The sequence below is a fragment of the Manis pentadactyla genome, chromosome 10 (assembly GCF_030020395.1).
Source record: "Manis pentadactyla isolate mManPen7 chromosome 10, mManPen7.hap1, whole genome shotgun sequence".
Lineage (NCBI taxonomy): Eukaryota > Metazoa > Chordata > Mammalia > Pholidota > Manidae > Manis > Manis pentadactyla.
The window spans coordinates 11,976,549-11,999,215 of NC_080028.1; the positions used below are offsets into that span (position 1 = coordinate 11,976,549).

The 22,667-nt window shown below is 41.1% G+C and overlaps 1 protein-coding gene across 5 annotated transcripts in view; it reads left to right on the forward strand.

Annotated features, from left to right (window-relative positions):
• The window catches only part of COG2 (component of oligomeric golgi complex 2), a 40,519-nt gene that overhangs the window by 5,239 nt on the left and 12,613 nt on the right, over window positions 1–22,667 (forward strand). Inside the window, exons 2-10 of one of the 5 annotated variants that reach the window (XM_057486419.1) lie at window positions 4,725–4,886; window positions 5,957–6,022; window positions 8,300–8,380; window positions 9,996–10,099; window positions 12,563–12,671; window positions 13,231–13,410; window positions 15,030–15,154; window positions 18,288–18,414; window positions 21,756–21,895. In XM_057486419.1, coding sequence (XP_057342402.1) covers window positions 4,725–4,886; window positions 5,957–6,022; window positions 8,300–8,380; window positions 9,996–10,099; window positions 12,563–12,671; window positions 13,231–13,410; window positions 15,030–15,154; window positions 18,288–18,414; window positions 21,756–21,895 — 1,094 coding nt within the window. The remainder of the gene's footprint in view (window positions 1–4,724; window positions 4,887–5,956; window positions 6,023–8,299; window positions 8,381–9,995; window positions 10,100–12,562; window positions 12,672–13,230; window positions 13,411–15,029; window positions 15,155–18,287; window positions 18,415–21,755; window positions 21,896–22,667) is intronic. The other 4 variants (XM_057486422.1, XM_057486420.1, XM_057486421.1 and 1 more) reach the window with 4 other exon arrangements.

Sequence of the window (22,667 nt, forward strand, 5' to 3'; positions counted from 1 at the left end):
ATACTTTTCTTGATGATATGAGTAACATCAGACATAAAGTTACCTTGGTTGGCACTTGGTAGATTCTTTGCAAAAAGTTATTTGTGTTTTCCTTGATTTTGATTTTCCACTCTGCTTCCTGCAATATTATAGAATTTATTATTTGAATAAAATGTTGAACTTGTGACCCTTTGAGTTATTACTTGTGATACTTCTTTGTTCAGAACTAGACAGAAAATATATTATGTAAATATATCTTCTTGTTATATAATTAGTCTTATAGCATTAACATGGAATTTCTTTAAACATTTAAACAACCACAAATTGGGGCTTAGGCTTTGCTTCTTAAGTTCCTCAGGTGATTCTAATATGCAGCCAGTAGTTAAGACTTCAGAACCAGATCAGTCCACTAAATAGCTCAAGACAAAGTTGAACAAATTAAGCTAAAACACCACATAGGTTCTGGCTAGTGTTAAATTAAGGGAGAAGGAGAAAGAAGAAATCAGCTGGAAGAGAGCATATTTAGGGCCTCAGATACCTGTCAGGTGGAGAAGTACATTTACAGGATATAGTTTGCCTTTGCTTGTTCCTAATATTGGACAAAGGAATTAGACATGAAAATACGCAACCCACTAGAACATGAGTTCCTTAGAATTTAAGTGTTACTATTTGATAATACTTTTAAGGTTATCTGGCCATAGACGGTGGAAAGAATACTTTAGCATACATTTTTAATTTTTCAAGCTCGAATAATTTGGTAAGAAAATAAAGATCTAGAATGAGCTTTGGGAGACCCAAGTTCCAGAATATGTCACATGCCTGTGGGTGCGTCGGTGCTAGAGTTGAGGAAAGAAGAGCTCCAGGGATATTATTGTCCACTTGCTGTTCTCCCAGGTAGAAACTTCCCAGTTGTTCCCATTGCTAGCTCCTGTGTGTCATTCAATAACATCCCCCTTCATTTTCTTTTTAGCATTTGTCTTGCCAAGTTGGGGTTTCAATCCTGAACAAGTTCCCTATGGATTCATGGAGACCAAAGAAATGACAAGGGAACATTCTTGGGGTGAAAGGGTTTATACCCAACTTCATTCCCACGGTGGCAGGTCAGTCACTAGAATCCTGTCCACTCAGAGCGAATCTGCACGCAGCAAGCTGGTCTCTGCATCTGGGCCTTTCCGCCCCGCAGCCATCTCAGTCTCCGTCCTCAGCGCTGCCACCACCCCAGTCTCGTCCCTGCTCTCCTGCAGTCCTGCAGCCACACCTCCGTGTCGCTGAGAGCACTGGGCAAGGCTCTTTATATAGAGTCAGTAATGACATATTGCCCATACATGTGCAGTGAGCTAGCCGACCAGGACCAAATGAGAATCCTGGCCACAGGAACCTTCACTTTAGCCACAGCATTCCTCACTGTTTAAGATTGCGTTTGTTTACATTTTGTTTTCTCATTTCTACATTAGAATATGTGCTCCTTAAGGGTAGGAACCTTGTCTTTCTTTTTTGGCTGCGTCTTTGATGCTTAGAGCAGGGCCTGGGCCACTGTGGAGAAAATGGAAGTTCCTGTGGCCCAGATCCTCCGTTGAACCTAAACTACTTGATGATTTAACTGGCTTACTGCTAGGCTACTGCTTCCACACCCATAGGCAATAAGCTATTGTTGACTGAGTCAATATAAGGAGCTCTGCCCAGTGCTCTGGGCGGAGGCAGCGAGGCAGCTACGCAGGAGGATTACAGACCTGCAGACTGCTGGATGCAGAGGGAATTCTAGTGCTCTGCCCATACTCGGAAGAACAAGCCAGGTAATAAACCCTTTCTCCCCAAGAACGTTCCATTGTCATTCCTCGGTCTCTCTGAATCCATAGTGAACTTGCCTGGGGCTGAAACCCACTGGCAAGACAGCCACATAGTAAATATTTAAGTGATATTGATTGAATATATGCAAGGACATTGTTCATCTCTGTTGTCCATTGGCCTTCAAGAATGATTCAAAACATGTGCATGAGCTCTTACTAACCTTTTATTTCTTTCTATGCTTATTTCACTTAGTGCACAGGTTAACACTTTTGTATTTTTGTCTCAATGAAATTGAGCGTGTTCTGAGAGCAGAGATCGTATCTTAGACTTCACGGCCCTTTTCTGTAATGCCTCCCATGATTATGAATTCAGAATGATGATCTGGGGGTTGGGGGTTTGTCATGGATAGAGTAGGTAGTGATTTTATAATTCCATTGGGGAATTATAGTCTTACATACATATATATATGTATATATTTGTAATTCCATGGGGAATAATATTGGAGAAATGTTTCACCTCTTAGCATTCAGCATGATGCAGCTTAAAGAATTTTGACCTCTTGAAAGTTCTATGAAACTTTCAGTGTTAAACATACTAATATTTGTGTCTTAGTTAAGTTTTAAATGATAATTCCCTAGTTCTGTCAGTCATTGTCATTCCTGAATGCAACTAATTATTAAACTAGCTCAATGCTTAAACTTTATTTGATTTAAAATTTGATTGCTGTCACTGCTACTCTTGTTAATGGTTCTTAAATTGCCTCCAACTGGTCTGTTTTGCTGATTTATTTCCTTTTTTCCAATACCCCTTGTGATTTCACAACTTCTGGCCTTTTGGGAGATTTGTACTTTATCTGGGTTCAAGTAGAAATACCTCCAAGTATAAAGAGAAACTATTTTTCTTCTAATTTCAGACTTACAGTAATTTTGACTCCCTCCAGCTTTTCAGACATAGGAGAAAGCATGTATTTTAATAAAAGAAAAAGTCCACCTCAAAAATGCTTTTTAATGAAAATAGCTTATTTTCCAGAAGTGAAAGAAAGTTCATCTACCTTAGAGGTAGTTTTTTAATAAATGGACTGTTTTTTAAAGCAGTTTTATAAAAATATGAACAGAAAGCAAGAATTCCCATCTATCCCTTCTCCACCCCCTCATGGTTTCTCCTGTTACTAATATCTTGCATTATTGTGGTATTTTTGTTATAACTAATGAACCAATACTGATGCAGAATTAACTGGAGTCCATAGTTTACATAGAGGTTCAGTCTCTGGTTGTAAATTCTGTGGGTCTTGATGATGCTCACGTATCTGTCCTTACAGTGTCATACAGAACAGGTCCACTGCCCTAAAAACCCCTGAACCTCACCTATTCATTTCTTTTCCTCTTTCTGTACCCTCAGCATGCAGTCACTGGTCTTTTTAGTGTCTCTGTAAAGTCTTGCCTTTTCTAGAATGTTATGTAGTCAGAGTCTTACAGTATCTGGCCTTTTCAGAAGAAGGGCCTCTCACCCAGCAGCGTGCCTTTACGGCTCCTCCATGTCTTCGGGCTTAGTGATTGTCTTTCTTGATCATCGCTCACTAGTACATCCCATTGTGTGGCTGTATCACAGTTTATTCACCTATTGAAGAAAATCTTGGTTGCTTCCAAGTTTTGACAGGAATAAAGCTGCTATAAACATCTGTGCTCAGGTTTTTGTGTGGACATAACTTTTCAACTCTTTCGGGCAACTACAAGGAAGGCAAATGCTGGGTCATACGGTAAGAGTATGTTTAGTTTTGTAAGAACTGCCAAGCTGTCTTCCCAAGCGTCTGTATTGCTTTGCATTCCCGCCGACATCCCCTGCGCGCGCCCTTGCAGCATTTGGTGTTGCGGGCGTTCTGCATTTCTGTCATTCTGATGGATATGTAATGGTATCTCACTTAAATTTGCATTTCCCTAATGACTTAAGATGTTGAGCATCTTTAAAGATCTTTTGCCCATTTTAAAATTAGGTTGTTTAATATTCTGGCATTGGTCATTGCCAAATCCAAGGGCACCTAGGTTTTCTCCTGTGTTGCCTTCTGCAAGTTTTGCATTTTATATTTAGGTCTATGATCTATTTTCAGTTTATTTTTTATGAAAAGTCTGTGTCTTCATTTTTTTTTCTTTTCCGTGTGGATGTCCCGTTGTTCTAGTACCATTTGCTTAAGACTCTCCTTTCTCCGTGAATCGCCTTTCCATCCTCCTGGGCTGTCTGTTCTGGTCCATGGGTTTGTTTCCTCTTGGGCCAGCACCACTCTGTGGTCATAGCAGCTTTAGCAGTAACATTGGAGGTCGGGTAGTATCAGTCCTCTCTGGATTTGCTTTTCTCCTTCAAATTGTGTTGACTGTTCTGGGCCTTTTGCCTTTCTTTCTTACTGTTTGTCTCTTCTTTTTTTTTTTTTTTTTGAGAGGGTATCTCTCATATTTATTGATCAAATGGTTGTTAACAACAATAAAATTCTGTATAGGGGAGTCAGTGCTCAATGCACAATCATTAATCCACCCCAAGCCTAATTTTTGTCAGTCTCCAATCTTCTGAAGCATAACGAACAAGTTCTTACATAGTGAATAAGTTCTTACATGGTGAACAGTACAAGGGCAGTCATCACAGAAACTTTCGGTTTTGATCACGCATTATGAACTATAAACCATCAGGTCAAATATGAATATTCGTTTGATTTTTATACTTGATTTATATGTGAATCCCACATTTCTCCCTTATTATTATTATTATTATTTTTAATAAAATGCTGAAGTGGTAGGTAGATACAAGATAAAGGTAGAAGACATAGTTTAGTGTTGTAAGAGAGCAAATGTAGATGATCAGGTGTGTGCCTGTAGACTAAGTGTTAATCCAAGCTTTGTCTCTTCTTATTTTTGTATGTAAACTGTGATATCATTGTAATAATTTTTTTTCTTTCCTGGCTTTATTTTTAGGAAGATTTCGATGTGGATCATTTTGTATCTGACTGCAGGAAGCATGTCCAACTGGAAGAACTGAGAGACGACCTGGAACTCTACTATAAGCTTCTTAAGACCGCCATGGTCGAACTCATCAACAAGGACTATGCAGATTTCGTCAACCTTTCAACAAACTTGGTAAACCTTTAATCCACAATTCAGGAATATTTACACACACACACACACTTCTTTCTTGCTCATTTATTTTTAAAAGTGCTGAGTGTTTTTAGAAACCTTTCAGTTGATTTTTCCCCAAAGAACTTGAAAAGATTACTAATCTGAACAACAAAAGAACTAATCTTTTTGATAAACATCTTGTCTTTAGTTTTTTTACTCATTTAATATGGTTCTTACTTGATTTTTATTATTAAATAGTGAAAAGTGAAGTACAGTGATATGAGTGTGTTTGTGTTAGTTGCTAAGTGATTACTATGAAATCTCACTGGTTAGGCTAATTTTCAAGAAAAATAATCAGGTTTTCCTAAGGAAATATTTAATTAACTTTGAGGTCTATGTGCTAGTCAGAGCTAGGTTGAGGGAACATTGTCTAGTATTGATCTTTAGGAGACCTGGTTTTATAAAAACATAAGAATGGTTTATAATAAACTTGTCAGTTGTTTGTAAAAATCATTTAGAAATGCTTGAGTTTTAATACTCACAAAAAGTCTTCTTGTTCATATTTTATTTTGTTTTTAAATCTGTTTGTCAATTGGGAATTTCAAGAAGCATGACAGTTAATGAGCCATATTTGCTTTTGGGAAATATACCACTAAGATAAATGTTCCAGGAGGATTAGGAACCCAGAACACTTCATTTCTGTTCTATTAATTTGAATTTTTTCTCAAGGTTTACAATAATGTTGAGAGATAAAGCCTATCAGACTTTCACATCAACTGCTATAGTATCCTAAATTGTAGGCTGTTCCTCGCCCATTAAAATTCTTCAATTTCATGTAAAACTTCATCCAAAGACAAATTGTATACAAGGAAGCTTGCATTCCCTTATTTTTATAGTCGAGTGAATATTAACAATGTTTTCATAATTCTATGAGTAATATCTGTGGCAAAATAACATTTCTGCTATTTAGCTGATTAGCAGGATGTGGCTGCACAGAGAAGAACCTAAGTCTAGTACACCTTGGTCATTAAGCAGGTCCTGCACTTACCCCTTGCTGTGATGTGCTTGTGGCAACATGATTTTGCCTTTAGGTCGGCATGGACAAAGCCCTCAACCAGCTCTCTGTGCCTCTGGGACAGTTACGAGAAGAGGTTCTGGTAAGTCACCAAATAATATTAAACAGTCTGTCATAAAGCATGGTGTGCCTGGTTGCCTTCTCCAGGAAGAATTCCTTTTTTAATCTGCTAGGTTTGTTGTTTTGTAATGGTCCCTGATTGTAGTATTCACCTTCAAAGAAGTTGTCAACTTCCTACAGTCAGACACAAAACAAAACTAAAAAGTTCTTTGGTTTGTTTGTTACAACTTAAGAAACATTTTTGATTTGAAAAATGACAGATTCTGCAAGTAGATGGCTTAAAATGTTAGGGGAAGAGAAGGGCACTTCCAAATTCAGCTTGTTTTAGCCACCTCACTCATATGTAAATGGGCTCCAACTTATGAATGGCTTGTATCTTAAAAATTTGTAATTTTACAAGTATTTTCCCAAATAATGTTTTCAATGTGGTTAGATTCCTAGACCAGTTCACAAAAGCTGTTTAACATCTCATGTATCCAAGGGATAATAAAATGTAATGCCTAATAAATATTACATTTTAATGCTCCTCTGGGAAAATGTGCTGCGGGACCCCCACCTCTAAGCCCCTGGGAAGCGGGACTCCTCCTGGATGAACAGTAGGGGGCAGTTTTGGCATCACTTCCAGCAGAAAATCACGTTGCCCTGTCCTCCCCTGGTGTCCTGTCTGGCTGAGGCCTTGGACGCCCCATCTCGAGTAGTTGTGATGCCCTGCCATAAACGTGGTGCACTGTACCCCATTTCTCATGTGTATCCCCACTAGGCCACACCAGCCTGAGTGGCCTCTCACACGCAGCCCCTAAGACAGTGCCTGGTGCCTTGTAAGTAAAGACATAATGCATGGATAAAGCTGGAAAGAAAACTAAAAACGCAGAATAATAAATGTCAATTCTGAGAAATCCAGAAGAGGGGTAGGCAGAAAAGATGTCATAAAAGAAGTAAGTTTTGAGCTGTGCCTTGAACTGGCACTTATTTGTGAGTGTTTACGTCTTGTTTGAATGTCACAAAAGCCTGTTCACGTGCTTTTCCTTGGAATGGAAGAAAAGTGGTTTGTGGCCTGCTGCTGGACCCCACAGCTGGACCCCACAGCAGCCTGTGGGTGGCACTCCAGCCGTTGTTCTGGCGCGCCACCCCCTCCCTTCCAGCCTGTGGCTGTGGTGTTCCCTGAGCCTCACCTTCCTTTACTGCCCGCTCTTCTCCCCAGACTTCCTCCCTGCAGGCAGATCTGCTCTGCTGACTTCTGCTCAGGACCTTCTGGGCTGCCACTTGCATACAGGATCTGCTCCTGCCTCACCGCCTGCCAGCATCATATCCCTGCCCTTTTTCCACAGCCACCTTTATAGCCACTTTTCTCCTAATCAGCCACAAACCTTCCCTCGCTTTTTGATCTCAACTCATGAAGCTGCTCTGTGAGGTTCTAAGACCCCTGGAGGATAAGACTGTTTCTGCCTTGTTCCTCCTTGTGTCCTTACTGGCTTCCACAATAGCTGACAGTTAGTATTTCATCATGTTTATTGAATGAGTTAGTTCACCTCTCTGTGGAATGGTGGGGATTTGTCTGGTTTATCCTAGTCGGTGCCATTACCTTTGTTTTGGCCCTGATTCCCAGTCACCTCATACTTGACGAGATTCATTAGCTTCTGGACATGTTTTTCCACCTATAACCTCTCCCATATTCTAGTCATCCTGTTTCTCATTTCTTGATTCCTAATATTCCCGAACATTTCATGATATATCAGTGCTTCAGCATTCCCTAGTTCTCCAAATATAGAGTTCAGCGTAAAGGCCTTATCTGAGTAGAGGCCTGCTAAATTAGCCCATCCCTCTTAAATTCTGCCTCTCTGCAAGGGGAGCCGGCAATGCGCCCAGGTGCGTGCCTCCCTGTCCCTGCGTCTGGCACGCGCGGTCGTCTCCTCCTGCGTTTGCCCTCTGATAACCCCCTCCCCACCGCTGCCAGCATACACACGTCTTCAGAGTCAGACTCCAGCCCAAATTCTTTTCCAGACTCTCCTGTACTTTGACTCAGATTATTCTTTCTCTGCCCTGACCACCTATGACATTCATTGTGTATGTATTTTTTTTCTCTTGGCCACTAATTCTGTGTGACCTCAGCTCTCTGTGTGTCATCTTACCCCCAAATTATGAGTATCCTCAATGGCAGTTGTGTCCAGTATTTTGTATTTTTGTCACTATCTGCATAATTTGGCCTATAGATGTTAAGTTCTATGGAATTGAGTTACATGTATAAATTTCGTAATGTGACAAATCAATTTCTGCAGTACATTTTCTTTGTTTTTTAAAGAGTCTTAGGTCATCTGTCAGTGAAGGAATCCATGCAGTAGATGAACGAATGTCTAAACAAGTGGACATTAGGGAAAAAAAGGTACGCACCAGTGTCGCATGGACTCCCTGGAGCACCTGGGAGCCGGGGCCCACAGTCTGGCCGGCTCCTCCAGGGCCTTCGTGGAGAGGGAGTGGGCGCCTCGGCTTGAGGCATCAGTAGCTCAGTTCCAGAGCTGGAGCCTGGTCTTGTCATCCCTGGTCTGACTGACGTCCCACTAATAAAAGGGCTGTGGTAAATTAGTTGATTTTTTAAAAAGACAAAGGAAATCGCATATTCTCCTTGTGTTTTAATTTATTCATGGTAGCATTAAAGTTTTTAAAGAAGACAATAGATTTCTTATGCTCCATGCCAGCTAAAAGCCCACCCCTCATGCCTTCTCATACTTCTCAGTACTGTGAAACTGGTTTTTTAAAGGTCTTTTGTATGTCTATATTTATGCATTATAATGTTATGTTACCTGTTTGAAGTAAGACAGAATTTTAGAGGTACCTGAGTGGTCACGAAGTTTAAATTCCTCATATTTTCCAGTTCAATAAACAGTAGTAATATCAGTGAAGCACTTTACAGCTTAACATGCATGTACCTTTCTGGTGTGCCGGTAAAGAAGGTACTCGTAGGTAGAGGCAGGGCCTAACTGGGCTCTCCAAAGCAAATACTCCCAGTGTTCCGTGGCAGGTTGTTTTTGAAAAAGTAGCGTCTGCTCTCTCATCCTGCCGTGTTTATCTCTCCTTTTGTTTCCCCCCTTAAATATGCTTCTCCAAGCACTGTGTTCACGTTCATTGGTCCTCGTTTTGATTCCATTCTCTGGTCTTACTGATCATCATGTAATGGCAGTGCTGGGTCAGCATTCATGGCTTCTGACTCTGGTGGTGCTCTCGCCATTGTTTTCTAAGTTTAGTAACATTTTTAAAAATCCCGAGGGAAAAGGCCTGTTTTACAGACCTACCACCCAGTTCTCCATTAGCTCTCCTCTCAGCTCTTGTCCAGATATTTCAGGAATGTAGTACATTTCTAGAAAAGATTGTAAGCTTCATGAGAGCGGGGAGTCTCTCTTGTTTTGCTCACAGATGTCCTCATGTTCTAGGAGAATGTCGAGCTTACCAGTAGGTGCTCAGTAACTGTTTGCTTCATGAATGACTTTGTATCTGTATGTTCTTCTAAGGATGAGAATTTTTATAATGTTCTTCAACCCCATTGATATTTATAATGTAATAATGTCTTCAGTGAATTGACACTTAGACATGTAGGTGTATCATGCGTGAGTAAACTGAGAGGATAAATATCAGACACTAGAATTAAAACATGAAAGAAGGTCACAAGGAAATAAATGTAGTGCCAATAGAGAGGTTCACTTAAGATGGGAAAAAGAAAGAAGGAATAAGAGTACAGAAAATAAGAAAGCAAAAAAGTCTAGATTTTTTTTTTAACCATAAACTTGCAGCTGAATATTGAAATGTACATGTTCTAGAAAGCCAAAATTAAGATTTGCTTTCCTGGGAAGTCAGTGTTTATAGAAATATTTATAATGTGTAGGATGCTTGAAATAATTCTAAATTGACTTTTGGCTTTGCATTTTCCTGCATTTAGCATGGGGCACTAAGATCAGTAACACTAAATATAGTATAACATTTTCCCTTAATTTTTATTTTTATAGATGTGTGTATTGAGGCTTATCCAAGTTATTCGATCAGTTGACAAAATTGAAAAAATCTTAAATTCTCAAAGGTCTAAGGAAACATCTGCCCTAGAAGTAAGCAGGTCAGTATTTTTTACTAAATTAATACTTCACACCGAGGCTAAAAAAATATTTTTTAATTAGAACTTATTTCTGAAAAAGAGGAAAATCCAAGCCTAAGGCTTAGTGTTTTTGAACAAAGCTCAGGAAAGTGGAGTGCGTGAAGCGTTGATGCTAGAACACGGTGTTACAGAGCTTTCGATCACAGGCCACGGTCCCAGCGTGTCACCTTCAGGGTGCCCACTGTGAAGATTTCTCTCTGGAATTACCTTCCGTGAGGACTACAAAATCCTTGTTGATCTTCAAGGAGTGGAAGAGCATTCATCTTGCTCAAATTTTGTGGATTTGCAAAGAGTATGACCGCTGATGTGTCTTGTGCAAGCACTATACCTCTAAGAAATAGTATAGGACACATTTAGTTGAAATCAATTAACAGGAAAGAAAAAGCTTGTACAGTAAGAAAATGGCAACCATTTCCTTTGTTATACTGGGACTCCAACTACCTGTCTAGTAACGTCAGCGAGCTGGGTGAGCAGGTGAGATCAGCGTGTGGTACAGTGGGAAAAGCACGGGCTTGTACTGCATGTACCAGCTGGGCAGCCTGTGTCGAGGGACTTCAGCGTCCGGTGTCATTTGGAATGGAAGGCTAGTGATGACCCCGCTTGGTTGTCTGACAGTCATTGGGGTCCTGTCAGCTGGTGCCTGGCACACAGTAGGCCCTTGTCATGTCTCACTTGGGTTTGTTGTGAAGTCTTGTTGACAGCCACACCATTTCTCCGTGAGTAGTCGTGAATAATCTGCTGCAAAACCAGCTGAAGCCCAGAGTCAAAGAAGTTCCAAGTCTGGGTCATGCTATAGAGGCATCCTAGGTTTCTTAATTTTAGGAATTAAAATTTCAATTTGGAAGGGACTTTAGAGACAGTATGCTCTGTGTCCTGTTGTTACACAGATTACAAAATGAGACGTTCAGAGAGGAAGTCTTTCTTGGGGCCTAGGTCGCTGCTTCCTTTCATAGTCAAGATGGGTGAACGGTCAGCAGCTGCCTTGTTTGCTTCCTCAGGCCTCTGCGTGTGTGCTTTGGCCCTTTCCACGTCCTTAGTCGGTGCTTATCAGGATCTCCATGAACGTCCATCCTGACCAGTCCCATGTAGCCCATTGGTCGTGAACTGCTCTGCGTCTCTGGTGTGCTCAGAAGCGCTGACAGCCCCACCAGCTGTGCCCTCTCAGCGTCCGTGGCACCTGCCTCCCAGCTTCCTTTCCATCCTGCCCAGTCCTCTGCTCCTTTGGCAGAAATACCTGTGATCACTGTTCCTTTGCAGCGTTCCATCTTTAACACAATAGACATGATACTCTACCTTGCTCAGAATCACCTTTGAGGACCTTTTCCTTAACTCAGATCAGCATCTTTGAGCTGTAGAGAAGGGGAAACCAGGACAGTGTAAGTGAGTGGTTAGTACATCATGCTTGTTAGGGCAAAAAATGTTTAGGTAATTTATGAAGAATAAATTTACACTAGGTCATTCAGGAAAGCGTTAGGAGTTAACCTTTTGCGTTGGTCACGCTGGGCAATTACTGTCCCTCTGAACTAATTTGGAGGCTACAAATACTGGGCTGGGTGGACCACTGATGGTCAATGGTGGCATTTCATATTTTCTCATGGTGTGGATTTCTCCCCTCCCTACCTGATTGGTCATGAATAGATATAGGATGCCTCAGGAAAGCCCAGCGGATGCTTCAATGCCTTTATATTTTTCCTCTTTTGCTACTTCCTTTTGGGTGGAATTGATGCTATCTACTGTGTTTTAGGGGAAAAAAGCATTTATTACACCTTGCGGCAGACACACAGTGAATGTCCTCTGTCTAGGACCCAGAACATAGAGACTGACTGCTCTTTTATTCGGTAAATGTAAATTTCAAGTTAAGCTATTCTGCGATATTTTGTTTATTGCTGTTAGAGGGACAGTTTTACTTTGTTGGGACAAAAGCATTTGGTGTTTTAGACAAAGGGAGAATGAGACAGGTCGAGAAAAGAGGGCTCGGGTGTGAATAATAGGATAGGGCAAGGGAGAGAGGAAAGGGAGGCTGACCACGAAGGCAATCATGGGCAGTGGAGCCTCGGGAAGGTGGTGGGGACCCGTGGCTGTGCCCGCCCTGACCTCGTGCGGCCCCCGGGTCTCACCGAAGCAGCAGCAGGGCTCGGGAACTTAGCCACCACCCCCGGGCACCTGGAGCGGTGGTGGGTGCCTGCAGCCCACAGTGGGAACTGGAGGCGTGAAAGGCGTGTTAGCTTTCCCCTGGAGACGAGGGGGCCCTGGAAAAACCCTCTCTGGAGAAAGTCACAACACGGCAGGTGCTGGAGCACTGCCACGGCTAATTGTGTGATTTGTTCTCTCGGAAATGAAAACACTTTATTTTTCTAAAGTGTTTCTTTAATTTCTATATTCTAAACTTCTATAGAACTAAATTTCTATAATTGTCTCTACCAGGCCACTTTTGACTGGACAGATTTTGGAGAGAATTGCCACAGAATTTAACCAGTTGCAGTTTCACGCTATTCAAAGCAAAGGCATGCCTCTTTTGGACACAGTAAGACCAGTAAGTGTTTTAGATTTCCACAGTTGTTGTTTAGGAATTTGCTAAATAGTTTTGCTTTCACCTAGTAATGCTTCTAATAATTATTGACCTACAGGATTCTGAAACTACTTCAGAATTTTTTCAGTTTTTGTTTATTGGGCCCCTGCTTCCTGAATGCCACACATTGGTGATTTCATGTAAAACACAGGCGTGTTCTCTGAATTATAAGAGTAAAACGAATCCTGAATTTCATGTAAATTGACATATATGATGTAACAAGAGCTAATTTATCCAAAGCCCTTGACTGGGCTTTAGATTCATGATGTTTGTAAGACTTATGCTGTAGCTTAAGAGAAAAAAGTAACTTTTTTTGGCATCCTGTAATTTTGTCTAAACTCTCCTTTGAGGAAGCAAAGATTCACTTATGAAGAGACTGGGGGGGAGAAGAGATTCATTGTTACTCTACAGGAAGTGTTAGTATTTTCATTTTGCATGTATTCTATTAGAATAATAGATTTGGTATGTAAATATTTGAATTTTTAGAAGGTATTCCAACTTTCTTACCTATTTCTTCTTGCAGCGTATAGCTGGTATAACAGCCATGTTACAACAGTCGCTGGAAGGCCTCCTATTAGAAGGGCTTCAGACCTCCAACGTTGATATAATACGGCACTGCTTACGGACCTACGCCACAATTGACAAGACACGGGACGCAGAGGCCTTACTTGGTCAAGTGCTAGTGAAACCGTACGTGGATGAGGTGTGTGTGCCTTGGGCCTTCAGCCAGCGGCCGTGGAGGATCTGCTCTTGTGTGGGGGTAGAGCAGCACTCTTTCTGGGGAGATTCTTGTAGTTACTGCAGCATCAATTGTAAAAAGTGTTGGTTCCTGTTGGCCACAGTCAGCATACCAGGAATCCTGTGTGCCCTGTAATAGTGAGGCCATAGCTCAGAGATCATCTTAATTTAGCGGGGGTGAAGGTCTTGCCTAGGAAGAAGGTATGTACCAAACCACTTCTAGGTCAGGTTTATGGTATGTAAGTTAAATGTCAGTCAGGTTGTCAGGTAGTGTCTTTGAACAACCGGCCTCGTGGGTAGAAGAGAACAGTTAAGCAGATGACAGCCCTGCAGTGAGCATGCCTGGTGGGGGACTGTGCAGAGAGCTCTGTGAACGTGGAAAGTCAGTGGGGAGGGAGCTCTTCCCAGAATAAATTAGGCCCAAGTCTTAGAAAATGTGGAGGAGTTTGCTGGGCCAGGAAGGTGGGAGGGAAGGAATAAAAAAGGTGAAGGACTTTTACAGGCTGCTAAATGAGCAGAGTAATACATTAAGTCCAGAACTCAGCTGCCCAGTATCATTCACCTGTTAGGATACAGTTAAAATATAGGAGTAAGTGTGTGCTGCCTTGGAGCAGCCAGATTATAGGCTGCACTGTAGAAAGTTGCCAGCACTCAGTATTTCCACACACAAAAATGGCATCTTCATCCGGTTCAAACAGACGTCGCCAGGCCCGTCCTCAGTATCTGCAGACGTCCTTCCAGACCCATCTCTGAAAGCTCTTTCTGTCCAGGAAGTTCAAAGTTTCTATGGATCGTGACCTCAGGATGAAAGTCTTTCATTTTTAAGAGGGGAAATTAGAATTCCTTTGATAAAAATAAAATTTAAGAATCAGTAAAGATAATCCATGCAGTTCATTAGGATTACTGAAAATAAGTGGTCTGTCAGTTTTGTCTTTGTATCCTGTTGTATTTCACAGCAGTCTCAGTGGAGCTGGAAAAGACGAATGACCTATGTCATTTCTTTATCAATAAGTGATAATAATTCAGTTAGTAATTTATGCCTTTGGTTCCACTGAATGAATCTAGTGTAGTAAATTGAAGAAATATTTGAAGTTTCAGTGGAATACTAAATAAACCATGGCCACATTTTTATTTTATTTTACTTGGATGCTTAATCTCATCACCTCTCGACTCTCAACCTGACCACAGTAAGATGTATAATATATTTCCTTGTCTTTCTCTGTCCCAAACCTTCCCCACGTCTGAATAGCGGCAGAAGAGCCGAGGCAGCACGGAGCCGTGTGGTGGGGAATCGCCCGCTGTCAGGCCCCAAAGGGGAGCAGAAGACCGTGCTGGCTCTTCAGCCTCAGGCCGGGCCCTGGCCCCCAGCCCCTGCGCCCCCAGGGCCAGAACTCTGACCTATCCTGGGAACCAGTTCTGAGTGTAGCTTTTATTTACCTAAAGGTCATTTGGCGACGAGGATGGCCATCAGGAAGCACATTTTTAAGATTTTTCTCTGTTTTCTCTGTAGTAGGTAGTTCATACTGTAGTAGGTAGTTCTCTTTTAGATGCTTTTTTTTAAAAAAATGACATTCCTTTTGCTAGGTGATCGTAGAGCACGTTGTCATGTCCCAGCCGGGTGGCCTCCAGATCATGTACAATAAACTCCTGGCGTTTGTTCCTCACCACTGCCGCCTTCTCCGAGGAGTCACAGGCGGATCCATCTCCAGGTAACAGCCGCTGTGAGTGCTCACCCAGCCCGGTGCTCACCCCTGCCCTGCCGACTCCTGGTGCGCTGCTCGGCACCGGCCTCCTCATCTGAGCTGGATGCACATGTCCTTGCTGTGCTGTGACGACAGTGCTGTGAGGCGGGGTCTGTAGCCTCTTTCTGCAGATGAGAAAACCGTAGGGTGAGGCTAAGACTGAAGGTTACATCTCTCTGGATCCAAAGCCCATACTCTTTACTTCTCTACACTGTCTTTTTCCTAGATCAGGTTTGAAACCAAAATTGGTTTCCCTCCCTTAATCTAATGTCATAATCTGTCTGTAAATATCAACTCAGTTTCATTCAACGGGTTTTATACTGATTGTGATTAAAGTCATTTTCAGGTCTCCCTGCATTTAGGAATTTCCAGGACTGCAGCTCTGCCCCATGACTATCCCATTACCTTCTGCCATCGCCGTGTCCCAGTCCAGGCCTTTGCCCTCTTTGTGCAGCATGACAGGCTGTCCGCCGCTGGTCCCCCTGCCTCCACCCTCGCGCTTTAGACCAGCCCGCAGCTGTCACGTTTACCCAGGATTCTGACGTGCTTATGCTCTGCCTTCTTTGTAAGTCTTTGGTGGCTTCTCATTGTTTACAGATGAAGACGCAGGCCCCTTGACTCAGCGTGTAAGGCCCATGAGGCTCTGGCCTCCTGGTTCTCCCTATGGAATGTTTCCCCACACCACTTGCTCTCCGGCCACACAGCGGACCCTGCCCTTCCCTCACACCTGGTATCGGGTGTCTGCATTTCTCCCTGCCCTTCCCATTCCCTTCGTCCTCCTGTCACCCTGTCACTCCACACGCAGCTCCAGCTCAGATACCACTTCCTTCCAGAGGCCGTCTTCTATCCCAGTGCGCAGCATTAACTGTCCTCGGGGCCCTCCAGCCCCACTTCTGTTGAGGACTCATTTCCATCCTAACCCCGTGCTCACCTCCTGCGCTGCCCCCGTCTCCTTCAGGCACAGTGTCCTGAAGACAGCAACTACCCCATGGCTGCAAGGTGAAATCATTTATTTTCAGTATTAGAAAGGCAAAAAAGCTCCCTCTCTTCGTGGAGGAAGCAGTGTGTGTGGTCTTGAATTTTTGCTCTTGTTTTTGAAAAGGAAAAAAATCTGGGGTAACAGCTATACCACCTGACCTTTGAAGTACGCTGTTTCCACTACATGGTTTCGGAGGAAGCCAGGGGTTGCCACTTTTGTTTAGTAATCATGAGTATTCAGTTGAATTTGGATTTGGGGTAAGCATTTGAGTAGAAGTCATGATGTGAAATTAAGGAAGCCACAGTCACAAAACAACTAGTCGTTTGACTTGACAAGGCCAGTCCTGGTCTGAAATCAAGTCTGGCACTTTGTAAGTGCTTTGCCATGGCTTTCGGTGTGGCAGAATTCATGTGGAAACCTTGGAAATTGGAGGAGCCTCACCTGCCCTGGTAGGTCATCCCCGTTTGCCTCAAGCCCCTCCTCACGCTGCCTGGCCGCCCCTTCTCAGCCCAGCCTCCAGGGTTGGGAGTGCTTGGTGCCTCCCTTGTCTGTTCTTCCCTTTTTTCCTGTATCACCCTTGATGCCCTTTATAACTGACAACCCTGGCACATTCAAGATTCATCTTCCAAAGAGCATGTATTCGCTTTTCTAATTAGCCATCTGTTTCAGCTATTAATCTTGCAGAGTTAAGTTTTCTCTTTAGGGCTTTAAATAGATACTTTGGGGATAAAGAAGTGTCATCATTTAATATGTCTTATATTCTGTGCATCTGTAGTTTTAAAATCCTCCATTTTGATCTTTCTCCAGATAACTTAATAGAGCTAGTTCTTACTAAGATTAAAAGTATGTAGTATGATCTGTGACATCGGGTCTGTAGGAAGTAGGCATCTTAACCCCCCCTGGCCCCGCTCCAACCCCGCCAGTACTTTGGGATCATTGCTTAACCACAGTACAACTGACAGGCTTTCTTGGACAGTACAGTGTAGCCTCTTCCTTGATGACCTGTCTTGATAATTTTTGCTAAGCAAGAAAATTGTGAAAACATCTTTTCTGTTTGTTATTAATACTTAGTTTATTTTTAATACTTCACAATTTGGTATCACAACTTATCTATAAAACTCCCAGTTATGCTAAAATAAGGCTCTGTATTAAATTGCTGACCATTTTTAAAGAAAATCATCTTAAAATAGAGCATATTACTGAATATACAAAAATCAAAGTGAGTAGATCAGTGAGATGGTGTTTTCCTGGAAGATATTTATATGTCTTTTAAGTTTGAGAAACCTGAGGAACCTGCCTTATTTATTTACTTATGTTTTTAACAATAACTAGCAACACTTACTGTATGCTGGGCACCACCTAAATGCTTCGGAAATACCAACCCATATGATGATCCTGTGAGATAGGTTTACCATCATCCCCATTTCAAAGATGAAGAAACCAAAACACAGAGAGGTTAAAGGACCCAACATTGGACTTCCTGCCTATATTCTTTTTTCTCAGTGTTGCCTCTCATTTAAGTTTGTGAATTAGAATTCCAAAATCCAGCCTTTTGCTAAAAAATGCAAAATAAAGCATATACACACAAAAAACATTAATGTTACCAGTTTTTTGTATCAAGTTTCATTAAGATTTTTTGTGAAATAGTCACAGAATTTTAGAACTGAAGGTCATCTTAGCTTAATCATCACAAAGCTGTTAGTAATTGGTAAATAAGCATAATTTACAGTGCTTTAGGGTTTAGTGGTGGTCTGGTTGAGTGCAAAGATTGCTTCTCTTTACCAAGATAGAGTGTAAATATAGGAGCACATTTTAGGGGAGAAAATTGTGCCAAAGTGATTTGATGTAGTGGTTCTGCCTTACCCTCAACACCAATTTTCTCTGCTGCTAGAGAAATACAGGAGTCAGGGTTAACAGGCAAAATGTCAGGTTCAAGGTGAGCAGAGACCAAGGAATGAAGTGGAAGTGTGCGTCTATAAACAAACTAATTCACAAATACGGTTTTTTAAAAAAGGTAATACGTTTTAGGCTGAGGAACTTTTAGTAAAAGCATTGCAATGGAATTTTGCTTTGTGTACACAGAAGATGATGGTGAATTGAAATTTTGCTCTTATCTTACAGTGAAAAAGACAGTACTGTTCCTGGATATGATTTTTTGGTGAATTCTGTCTGGCCAGAAATAGTACAAGGATTAGAAGATAAATTACCCTCACTTTTTAATCCTGGAGATCCTGATGCATTTCATGAGGTACTTTTCCTCCATCATCTTGGTTCTTGAAGATGTTAACCTGAGGCTCTGGGTTAATTGTGTTCTCTTCTGTACAGTCTTGGTTCTGTGGTTTATTAAAAATAAACATTTGAGTTGCTGAGTGACCATTTACCTTAAAACACATTTTTTTGTCTAAGTAATAGTCTCTGATACTTTCAGTAATAAGAATTTTGTAATTTTAGAGTGTAAAATTCAGTCTAGACACAGCAGTGACTGGGTATGTGTGTTATTGTCTAATTTTTGAAATATCCTAAGAACCATTAAAAGCCAGTCTCTTTGCAGTTGTTTTTCATGAAAAATAAAGTTTATAGATCTCTACTGTATCATTTTGAAGGAAAAGAAAAGTATTGATTGGATTTTAAAATGTGGTATATAAATTCCCTATATACTTTAAAAGATTGGGAGGCCCTAATATTTATTTTATTTTTTTAAAAGTCATGTTATTATTTAAATGATTTCATAGTTGATGTTTCAAAAATAAAGTCATGTATTTCAAAAGTAAGTTTATAATGTTATTTCCCACTGTACCATTTTTTAAAAGTGATAAAGTGTACTGGCGAAGAATAAAGACTCTCAGGCCGCGTGGCCCGAATCCCCGCCCCAGCTCTCCTGCCTGTGGCCTTCGGTGCCCGGCCTTTTGGTGCCTCTCCACCTCTCCTCCCCTGGAAATTTTGATTTTATTTGTATTATTTAATATGACAATATTTGTCTTTTAATTAGGTGACTTACCAAATTTGCAGTGATTGATACATTTGGGGCAGATTTTGTACTTCCCACTTGCCCCCCTTTTCTACCCTCTTTCTCTTCCTCCCTTCTTTTCTTCCTTTCCCACCTTCCTATATTTTGGACTTCTGGGGATTTGTTTTCCTCCTTTATCCTGTGTTTTCCCCTCTACTAGTTTGGGAGTTCTGCCTTTTAGTTCTATGTGTATTAACTAATCTTAGTGGTTATTTATCAGAATCTAAAGGTCGCTGGTGTTTTCAGCCTCCTGAGCAGCACAAGAGACTTAGAGCACTTTAATGCCAGTCACCCCGTTCCATGGCACACGCTGTTGTTTCCAGGGTCTTATTCCTGTTTCGATATTTTTATCCCCAAAATAGGCATTATTTTTATTCTTTATTGGTCATTGTCCTCTCAGTATTATGCCACATGGTTATCATTTTCTTTGCTTACTATTCTTTTTCAGATGTTAGACTTTCCTTCTTGTATCATTTTCCTTTTTTCTGAAATTTATCTGTTAGACTTTTTAGAAATGGTCTGTTGATAATAAACTCCATTTTTTTTTGTAACAAACCCTCAATTTGCGTTCTTTTGAAAATGACTCTACTGCTTTTGTTTGAGGTAGTTTCTAGAACCCGTGAAAGACAGTTTTTCTGGAAATAGAATTCTCTGCACTTTGAACACTGTCTCTTGGCTTCCATTATGATAGTAGCTGTTAATCTAATTGTTTCTTTGTACGTAATGCCTTTTTTTTTCTGGTTGTTTTTAAAATCTGCTCTGTGAGTAGTGTGCCATTATAATAGGTCTAACATGGGCTTCTTTTGATTTATGGTATTAGGGATTTTGGTGGGGGGCAGTGGGCAGTGGCTCCTGAATCTGAGGTTTGGTGTCTTATATCAACTATGGGACATTTTGTCCATTATCTCTTTGATTGTGCTTCTCTTCCATTCTTCTATTATTATGTGAAAGGACTCTTATTACCTTTCTTAACCTTTATCCTTTGAGTTCCCCAAATTCACTTTTGTATTTTTCATATCTTTATATTATATTCTGCTTACTTTCTCACACCTGTTTTCTAGTTCACTAATTCCTTCTTCAGTTGTGTCTAAACTTTTTGCACCTGTATGTTGAATTCACAATTTTAATTATCCTAGTTTTCACCTCAAGTTCTGTTTGCTTCTTTTTCTAATCTGCCTCTAATCGGTCAATCTTATTCATTTTTAAAGTGTAGAGAGGCACAAGGTAAGCGTGCTGAGCCTGAGGCCTGGTAGACTTCAAAAAAGATAAAGTAACAAGTTTAGATCTGTATTGTCCCAGAAATACCATTACCTGTTCTCTTGGCTGCTTGTCCCATGTACATTGAACAATATGAGTGCCTTGTGTTATTTTCAGCAAATTGTGTGACAGTGATTTTTGTGATTTTAAAAAGTAGGCCTTTTAAAAATAGATACCATAAGCAGAGTGAAATAATGGTCTTAAACTAACAACTTAAGACCTTTTATATTTTGCTCTGCTCTTCACAGAGTCATACCAATCATCTGAAGTTCAGGAGATGCTTAAGCTCAGAAATGAAGCTTTCTGATAAAACTTTGAATTTCAAATTCTTAACTAATAACTACTATTTGTGGGTACAGTTTCCAGCAGGCACCTATCAATTTCCTTCAAGAAATGCTTTCAGCTTTATGTAACTTGCTTCCTAACGAGGGAAATACTTTTATATTCTTTTAACATCCATTATAGACAGAGGTATAGTTTTATCCCAAAAGGGATGCATACCTTTTGTCTCAGCTCCACACACGTCGCACCCAGAGGATTCTATGTGTGTGCTCAAAACCAGTTGAAAGAAATTTAAAACCTATAGTGTTTACTGCACTAAAACTCCCACCTAAGCACAGGCATCACCAAATTTGGGCGAATGGCTTTTTCATGACCCATAACGGAGCTCCTCTTAATTGAGAGGAATATGTGGAAAGGCCAGCAGTGCTCTCCTGAGAGCCCGCGGCTTTGGAAATGCGCACTTCCCTGCAGCGGCAGCATTGCTCTCCCGACTGACCAGGCTCTCTTTCCTCTATTTCCTAGTTTTGTCTTTGGGTAAATTCTCTCTGAGCCTAAACAGAAGAGAAAACATCATCAGTTTTCTCCTGTATAAAAGTATGTTATTCACGCAGCTTGATTTTCTCCTGTATGAAAAAGTTGTTATTCATGCAGCTTGATTCTTTCTTTCCTTTTTAAAATTTTCTGCTTTTCTCCTTCTGGAGAGACTTTGAGAATTATACCATTTTGTCTATCATCTCTTCCAATTCCAATGGACTGGGTTGGGGTGCTCTAGAATATGAGGGCTGTTATTAAAGGGCACTGGACTCCTAGGATAGCTGGGTTTCCAGTTGGGCTTTCCACACAGGACCTTGAGCATGCCACAGAATTGGGCCTTACCTGGTCTTTATGTGGAGACCTTGGAGGGAGGCCCCTTAAGGGCCCTGTTGGCTCTAGAAACTGATCCTGTATGTTCACCTTTATCTTGATTACAGTTTTCAGTATATGCTCCCAGTTCTCATTAGTTTGCTTACAGTGAAAATCCCACCTGTTTGTTCTTATTTTAGAAATACACTATAAGTATGGATTTTGTAAGAACATTTGAACGGCAGTGTGGATCACAGGCCAGTGTAAAAAGATTAAGAGCACATCCCGCCTACAACAGCTTCAATAATAAGTGGAACTTGCCTGTTTATTTTCAAATAAGGTCAGTAAGGTATCCCCCTACCCCTGCCCTTCTAAAATAGAATTTGATTTCAGTGAAAGGTGTTCCCCAGCTAACAGACCCTTCTTTGTGATGTCAAGGCTCTGGCTTGCATGACAAAATGATGTTTTATTTTTTGGCAATTAGAGAACAGAAGGCTTGAAAGGAGCTAGATGCTGGCTTGCCCAGCTTCAGCCTTGCATCTGGTCCTTGTGCATGGTGAAGAGACAGGAATAGGGGTTTGGTAGCCCCCGTTTCTCCCTATTTTCTGTGTGGCATCGCCTGCCTCAAGGAGTGGACCCACCCCACGTCTGTTGTTTGTGTACCTGTCGCACATTTTCCTTCTGAAGGGATGGGGAATAGTGAGGCCTTCAGTGTTCTTTGCAGCTAATTTCCATCCATTTATGAGAGTCCCGTGATTATTTTGGCTTCCTTTACAATTTTTGTGACATTGTTCTATCTGGAAATCAGCGACACTCTTCGTCCAGATATTGTACCGCCTATATCAATATGTGGTTCTATAAACTACTTGGGGAAATTGAAGATAAACTCTTAACAACATATGTTCCACTAGAAAAATAGATGATTGGTAGCCATTTTTGTAGATTCTCTTAAATGAGGTTGTGGTTAAGTTCCTCCGTAGAATGGAATTAACTAAAGTCTTTTAGTTGGAATGCTCCTTAAAGAATCATAGACTTTTTGTTTAAATCCTTGGACGTTTTCATTAGTTATGATTGTTACGATACAGTCCTTTTCCCTAGAGTTCTGAGGAAAA